Raw genomic sequence first — 8,624 nt, forward strand, 5'->3', positions numbered from 1 at the left:
ATTAGCCCTCTCCCTGTCTCTGTCCCATTTAAAAGCCCTCCCTCTTCAGTTCCTGTTTGCTGGATCCTCGTCTTACATCTCGTCTAACGTCTGTCTGCCTTCCTCGTCTTTCCCTGGCTCCTTGAGTTTTGGTTTACCCCTGATGTTCCCTAGGTTCTGGTTCGTTTGTTATTTTGTTGGACTTTTTGATTCCTGCCTCAGTTTCTGTGTATCTTATTAAACCACTTAAATTCACCTCTGCCCACTCGTCTCTGCATTTGGGTCCTCCAAAGAAACACCGTTTTCTGACAGTACTAGCCTTTTTGGCAAATACTATAATAAAGTTTATGAGATAGCAGACTTGAGGAATAAATTGTTGCCCACTCCTCTGCAAAATAGGGCAACTTTAAATCAGAAATACTGAAGAGCTTTGAAGGACACATGGCCTGTTTAAGGTCATGCCACAGCCTAATGAAAATACTAGGTCCAGATTTGGACTGCCCTGCTCTCTTGTCTTCTTTTGATTTTAAATATCCAGAGGTTTTCTTGAGCATTATATTTTGATCTTTAACCTTTTGTTCTTGGTTTTAAGGTCACAACCTCATGAACAGACGCTGTGCTTCAGGATTTGTGCTCTTGCTAGAAACCAAAACCTTGGTTCCATTAATGGATCCATCTGCTGTGTACTAAAGCAGCAAAACAGCCCCAGAGAAGACAAATATAGTCACCTCTATAGTTACGAGAGTACCAATCCTCGTCGTCTCCGTAGTGTCCTGACCCTGAAAGTGAAAGAACAGAAAAACAGACATCTACAAAAAAAGCTATAACAAGATTACATGTTGAGTAATCTTAAAGCTTTTTCTTGGACATGTCAGGCTGATCTTTGCAGCTTTAAAACAGCCCATAAAGCCAGCAAAGAAAACTTTAATCAGACTACAGGGGGGCTGATCTGGACCTTTTGGACAGTGAATTTCCAACAGATTGAGTTTCTCTTTAAAAAAAAACATGTTTTAACTCAAATAGTCCTTTTGAGGCCCCCCTGCTCATGCTGATTACAGTGGAAAAGGTTTGACTATTACAGAACTGGAGATACAGTTGAAACCAGATGTTTACAGATTCTGCCCTTTTCTTTTCCTTGCTGTCTGATATTATAGTTCATATATTTTATGTTTTTATCAGTAAGAGATAAAGAGTTTTCTTTAAATGCCAGAATAATAAGATGAAGACATTTTTCATTTAATTACTTCACCCAAATAAAGAAGTTTACATACTATAAGATTACTATGATTTTATCTTATTGAAAAAAAAAACCCTAGATGATGATACAAGGATTTTTTTTTCCAGCATTTGAAGAAATAAAAGCAAAACTGTAAATGTATTTCAAGAATCTTTAAATAACACAATTTAAAAATGCTTTCTTCAGTGTTGTCAATACAAAGAAAAAATCAATCAGGACCTCAAGTCTGGTCCATCTGTGGATACAATTTCAATAGGTCTGATGGTGCCACATTCCTCTAGACAAGCATATAAAGCCTTGATCTCATTCTAGAAGGAACATTTCTGGTTTGAATAGTTTAAAAGGATCTGTGCCATCAATGCAGCCTACAAACAGAATGCAGTTACATAGAAATGGCAGGAAGAATTAGACAAAATTGTAGATTGTAAAATGAGACCTGAAACATTTGGCCTAAATCATGCATTTTAAAACGAAATTGTACAATTTGTTAAGACTTTCAAAACACATTTTTTGCAAAAAGAAACAACTCTTTTAATAATACATGACAAAACAAGAAAAAAAGTTTTGTTTAATATCAGTAAGAAAAAAAAGGTTGTATAAATTTAGATATATATATATATATAAAATCTGCAAACATTTTTGGTGTCAACTGTATACCTACTATAGAGCATTCTGAATCAGCAAACGCTGTGAATACAATCACTGAAGGAAAGCAGCTGATAAACTAGGAGAAATTTCTGATGGCTCCACGGCCGCTGGAGGACACAGATGAGTGGCAGCGGTGAATGATAAGCGTGAGAGGAATTGTGATGAGGGAGGAAGACCGTTTTTAGAAACAGAGGTTGGAGCAGATATGGAGAATGCCTGAAGGCAACAAAAATAAGAAGAAATGTGTACAGTACGAGTTAAACATGTGAAGTAGAGCGAACTGTGGTGTGAATACGTCCTTTGTGTAGTACTCATAGAAGTATTCTGTTCTGTTTCTGCTTTGTTCTCCACCATTTATTTTTGTGACTAGTCTGTGCATTAACTGAAAACCTGTTTTGGATGAAATTCAACAATTCATCTCACACTAAAACACACACATGCTCCCAGTCATTAATCCCACAGCTTTAACAGCACAGTAAAAAAAAACACCTACAGAGTCAGATTTAGTAGTCTAATGGGAAAACCATTGCAAAGTCTCTGCATCTTGATGGGGGACTTTGTGTGCGGGGGTGTGTGTGTTTGTGTGTGCTTGCAGTTTAAATTAAAGGTACTCTGAGAAATTAAAGACTTGCACAAAAAGTTTAAAGCAACAAACCTACACTGCAACCAAACCCTAACCTGTCATAGGCAGGGATATCTTGGCATGTAGACTGTAAATTAATAACCCTGGAAACATGATATCAAACCAAATATTTAATCTAAGCAGTTCTTTACAATATTACGCTATCTTAGATATACGCTGAATATTGGGCATTTTGTGCAACTCTGCTTACCAATAGTTATAGCTAGAGTGAACAGATAAAAGCATAACTGTACATATTCTAATAAACTATCTCTTAAAAAAAACAAACTTTCAATTAACATAAGAAATACGTTGGACACTTTCTTCTCAGTCTGTAGAAATGTTTCTATCAGAGCAGACAAAGAATGAAGCTACAAAGCAATAAAATGATGTAGCTTTGATATATAAGGGGTTGATTTATTTTGGCTTAGAGAACATTTAGGTTGTGAGCTCTCTTTCTTTCTCTTTTCTTTCTAGATCAACAAACAGCAGTGGGTGGGAAGAGGACCTACATGGACATTAGTTACAGTGTCCTACCCCTTGGTTTTCCTATTCACACTCACAAGTCAGTTCAATACCAAGACAAGATGCTATTTGAACTCTTGCCAATAGGTGGGGCAGGTTTAAATGTGTCTGCAGCAAACGAAAAAGGTTTAATAGACTTGGTTTACTTTATGTGAGTTGAAAAAGGAGCTCTGAATTCACTGAAATTCAAGGCAAATATGAGCAATCCGGGACTCCTCATGATTCATAGGTAATGAAACTGTCAATATGATGAAGGGGAAATAAGCCACCTGCATCAACTTCCTATCCGTCCCCAAAATCTCAGTTAAATCTTTGAGAGTGAAGAAACAGCAAGATCTTTTTTTCTTTCTCCTTCTCAAAGTCCAGTGTTAGAATCACTGAGCCTGATTTTCCTATTTGCCTCTCTCTCTGCGCTTTTAATAAGAAGACTTAGACGTTGATGGAAGCTTGTTTGAGTTAAATATTAAAGTATAGCTATAGGCTAAAGCAGCAGAGAGAGCGGAAAATATAACAGTCCTTTTCTTATTAACTAATTTAACACTCTGTTATTACAGCCTTAAATAAAAGAGGGTTTTTATGGCACTGATAATTTGTTAGCCTGGTGAGTATAGTATAAAGATACAGCTTTGTTTCAGCAAACCCCACAAAAATGCAAAATTTAACTGAAGGATTATTGAAAACCACGGGTAGTACATTGCAGTAACAAAGTATTTATCTGCCTTGGATTTTATCCTCCATGTCTCTCAATAAAACTTTGATATTTTCTAAAGGAATTTCTGTTTCCAAGCCAAACAAAGCAATACATCTTGTAAAAAGGAGGATAATACATGGTTGTTAAAATAAAATATAGGCCCACATTCATATGCAACATTTGCTTGAACCACTGCGCGATCAAAGCACACCCTTCCTTGCTTGATTAATAAAGCTGCAGCCCTTTGCCCATTCTGCTTTGCAATATAGTTGAACTTTAGTCAGATTAAACAGAGAATGCCCGAACTTTAATGTACAAGTTTTGTCCCAGATTGGATTTAAATCTGGACTTTGACTTGAACATTCTTGACCAGCTGCTATAGGTCAGAGTGTGTTGTCCATTAAAAAATAAAAATAAATCTATGCAAAAAAGAGCACCTTTTAGCTTTTGCTTGATTCCTTTCCAATGTTAAAAAAGGAACACAGAAGTTAAGATTGTTGCCTGTTTTCTGGGTTTTCATGTAAATATCAACTTAAAATAAAATATGAAACAAAAACTTGGGTAATAAAAGAAAAATATTGGTGTTTTATATTTGAGTTTGTTTGCTTCATAATAGTAACAAAACTGGCCTGAATTAAATCAGCATCCATCTGCTTCAACCACATGTGTTGGCAAGATGAATTTATACCACTCCTTAGCTGCAGACGTGGGCGTCACATAAGACATCATAACACTGCTGGGCTGCTGGGCAGTCGTGGGTGAGCGGTTAGGGTGTCAGACTTGGATCCCAAAGGTTACCGGTTCGACTCCCGACCCGCCAGGTTGGTGGGGGGAGTAATTAACCAGCGCTCTCCCCCATCCTCCTCCATGACTGAGGTACCCTGAGCATGGTACCGTCCCGCCACACTGCTCCCTTGGGGCGCCATTGAGGGCTGCCCCCTTGCACGGGTGAGGCATAAATGCAATTTCACAGTGTGCAGTGTTCACTTGGGTGTGCTGTGTCACAATGACAATGGGAGTTGGAGGAGTTTCCCAAAGGGCTTTCACTTTCACTTTTCACATAACACCAAATTAACACAGATTAAAGATTAAAACTTGACGTCCTTTTTATTGCAGTTATTAAGTTTGTTAAACACTGTTATTATTTTAAAGGAAAGAAAAACAGAGTGATTTTTTTCTATATTTACTTTTGAACCTTTCATTTCAAAATTTTTTAGAAATGGTTAATTAATGATGATAAATGGATGAATATCCAGCTTTCACGAATTTTAAAGGTTGAAACCTGATTATATTTCAGACTCCAGGAGAGTCTACAGATTTGGTAGTTTACAATCTATGAAACCAGCTTTTGTTTAGGATTTTATAAGTTGTTTGGTTTGCCATCCCTTTGCTATTTTCAATGTAAGGCGCGCTTCTACACAGCCTCATTTCAGAAACAAGATAATTGAAAATGCTGTACATGAAAAAAGGAAAAGAAATAAAATAGAAAAAATACACAGCAGTGGCATAAAGGTAATTCATGAACACAAATAATAACTATTAATAAAAAGTGATAAGATAATTATACAAAAATCAATGATTAAATAACTGATAAAAAATTAAAGGATAGCTGGACTGCAAATTTACTAATAATGTTTATGTGGTATAGTCAAAGGCCACTTCATCTCAATTTAAAGCAAATTAGGGTTTCAACATATTTACAGTTTTTAGGGAGTTTATTCCAGATCAGTGGTGCATAGGAACTAAATGCTATTTCTCCTTTTCAGTTCTTGTTCTAGGAATGCAAAGTAAAGTAGAACCAAACAACCCAAAAGTCTGGGTGGTTGATACACTGACAGAAAGTCTTTATTAAATTTATTTTGAACTATTGTAGACTAACAGAAGTATTGCATAGGGTTGCACGATATTGGGATTTTGGCCGATATCCGATATGCCGATATTTTAAAACTCATGTAGCCGATAACCGATATCGATACTGATGTTAAAGCTGGACAAAAATAAGTAGTCATTGAAAATAACAGTTTTGTTATCCATTTCTGACACTTTGAAAAATAATATACTCAAATATATTTTCATATGCTGATATCAAATTGATTTTTAAAAACGCGGTATCGATCTATTTTACTTTCAAAATCTACTGTTACAAACTCTCTTGATATTTTGCAACTTGTTGTCAGATTTTGTTAGTAAAATAGATCGATACCACGTCAATATATCAACATATAAAAATATGGCAAACTTTCGTGAATTTTGGGGGGATTTCGTAGCATAACGATGACATATAGCAATATTTCATTAGTAAAAGAGATTGATATGGTGTTTTTAAATGGCAATATATCAGCATATGAAGATATCGTGATATTTTAATGTATCAATATTTTTTCCCTCGTCTTTAGAAGTTTTTAAGTCTGTAAAAAATAAGTTTTTGAGGAAGAAGAAGAAGTAGTATTTTTTTTTTTTTTTTAGACTTTAGAAACTCAAAAGCTGATCAAATATCGGGTTAAATATCGTTGGGGTGGCCGATGTCCGATATTCAGTTTTAAGGCCGATACAGGCCGATACCGATAGGGGGCCGATTATATCGTGCATCCCTAGTATTTCAAAGTATATTCTTTGTGACAGGAAGCGGTGTAAGGACTTTACATCTGGGGCTATGTGCACCCCTTTCTTAGTTTTAGTGAGGATGCAGGCACAGCAGTAGATTGTAGCATTTTGCAGTCTGTCATATTTTAAACATACAATTTAATCTAGATATTAGGGTAGTATAATGCATTAAATCACAGTCTACATGTGCAATTTCACAATCACAGAGAACTGCATGCAATATGGACTCGATCCACAACTCCACTACCTTCTAAAATTTTAAGGCAGCTCCTTTGTTTCCTGTCTTTTCCTACTGGATGAACTGTTTAATCCAGTTGTGCCTAACCTCAGTAACCATGGCCAGACACACCAGGATTAATCAGTTAACCCAGTAATTAAAAACAGGAAACAGAAGAGCTGTCTGTAAAGTAGCACATTTGTGGATTTGTGCATGGAGCCCATTTTATATTGACCGTAATACAGTTTACCTGTTTGTTGGACTGCCAACACTTCAGGTATGCTTTTTAATAACCGAGATGCTAAGGCTTAGAAAGAATGATAGTGATGTTTTGATGAAGGGATGGAAAGAAAGGAGCCATAAAACTGATTTCATTTTAATCAATATCTTCTAAATTTTGCAGCATTGTTTTTTTCCACTTTACAACTGTGCTCTACCTATTAAAGATCTACCAAATACAATATCAATACGTTACATGAAAGCTTGTAGTTGTTTAAACTATGAAAAAGTTGCCACTATAACAGAGCTAAAGAATTAAATGTGAAATTTATCCATCACAGTCTCTCAGTGAACTCAGGCACCAACATGCCACTAATGAAAGACACAGTTTACCAGCAGGGCTAATGCCAACTGCCCTTTGTAAAAAAAGAAACAACCTCAAACACACAGACGCATGTACACACAAGTACGAACTGGAGACCCATCTGTCTCATGAGCAATTTTAAGGTCTGTCAGTGTGTGTTTTCATGTTGCAGCCTGCATGATCATAGAGCCGCTTCCTAACCATCTACAATCTTATAACCACTACTACTGCCTACATCCACACACAGGAGCTTTGAAGATACCTCTCCTGCTCCTAGTAGCAGGCTGCAGGCTCTCTCATTTATCTTTCTGTCAAGCTTGAATGTTGTTTTAATCCATAAAACATGTTATTATTTTTAGTTTTAATGCAATAAAAAAGATGCTCAGGCAAAGCATAGAATTATAGAAAAAGCTTACTGACATAAGTGCAAACTACCCAAAAACTGCTCCAGAGAAATGTTAAATCTAATGACAGTCAAGGAAGTGGAATTGTTCTCATTTTAATTAAAAAATTCCTTATTTCTGCCTCTGAGTAGATAAAAAGTGTGAAAAAGTAGAAGTAGGTTCAGAACTTGGAGTGGAGGAACAGACCTGAGCTTTGTGCAAAAAAAAAGTCCCCCAGAAGCAGACTGCACTCCCCCCGCTTTCCACCCCCAGCTTCCACGTAAACACAACCTCAGTTCACCAAACTCAAATCACTGATCACACTGCAACACAAGGTCCCACACAAAGAGTCCAAGTCAGAACCACTGGTGCTTCACATTCTCCCCCTCAAGGCAGTGTGAAGATAAGCTCCTGGATCACTTCTGAATTATTCTTTCTTTCCCAGTGGAGTTTCATAAAACTTGAATGAGAGCCCTCTGTCAGTTCTTACCTTCATATCCAGAGCAGAGACAGAGCTGGATGAAGAGGAGCACCAGTGGCCACGGCTCCATGTCAAGAGGGACGATTTCCAGCGTGTAGGCAGGAGGAGAAGAAGGACAGCTTGCAAAGAAAACTCTCAGCGCATTCCTGTTTTTTCCAAAGATCCCGCCTCTTGCTCCAGAAACAAGGGAGGATTCTCTTTAAAGCAGGCAGGCCATCCACCGACAGGAGAAATAGGCAGGGGGGGAGTTAAGGCCTGAGGTTAGCCACATATTCAGTAGCAAAAGAAGAGTATTATTATACTTCTGTTGCAGAAAAGACATAACACCTGAGCCCAATCTGATCAGTATTAAAGCTATAGTTAAACCCAGCATTATTCATGCCACTTTTAGTTAGATATAAAATCCTAATTATTCCACCAAAATCTTTATTTCTGATAAAAAATGAAACAGGCCTCTTTAAGAGGTAGAATACCAACACAAAGCAAAGAGAAAACCAGATGTGGAAAAATTTAATTGTTTGGCATTTTTGCATAAGTAATTCAGAAGTAGCATGACAAAAATGTTTATATCCCTCTCAATATCCATCCTTCCCTTTTCTGTCATGATTTATCCCAAGTGGGGTCGTGAAGGGTACTGATGTTAGCAATATCAAA

The 8,624-nt window shown here is 36.9% G+C and overlaps 1 protein-coding gene across 2 annotated transcripts in view; it reads right to left on the minus strand.

Annotated features, from left to right (window-relative positions):
* Positions 1–8,137, minus strand: part of srpx (sushi-repeat containing protein X-linked) — a 32,493-nt gene extending 24,356 nt beyond the window's left edge. Inside the window, exons 1-2 of one of the 2 annotated variants that reach the window (XM_038289705.1) lie at positions 7,980–8,137; positions 708–758 (exon numbers count right to left, since the gene is read on the minus strand). In XM_038289705.1, the coding sequence (XP_038145633.1) occupies positions 708–758; positions 7,980–8,040 (112 nt within the window). In that variant the 5' untranslated portion in view covers positions 8,041–8,137. The remainder of the gene's footprint in view (positions 1–707; positions 759–7,979) is intronic. The other variant, XM_038289707.1, reaches the window with a different exon arrangement.
* Between the last annotated feature and the right edge of the window lie 487 nt (positions 8,138–8,624).

This window comes from Cyprinodon tularosa, unplaced genomic scaffold (genome assembly GCF_016077235.1).
Source record: "Cyprinodon tularosa strain WSP-4 unplaced genomic scaffold, ASM1607723v1 ctg270, whole genome shotgun sequence".
Classification (NCBI taxonomy): domain Eukaryota; kingdom Metazoa; phylum Chordata; class Actinopteri; order Cyprinodontiformes; family Cyprinodontidae; genus Cyprinodon; species Cyprinodon tularosa.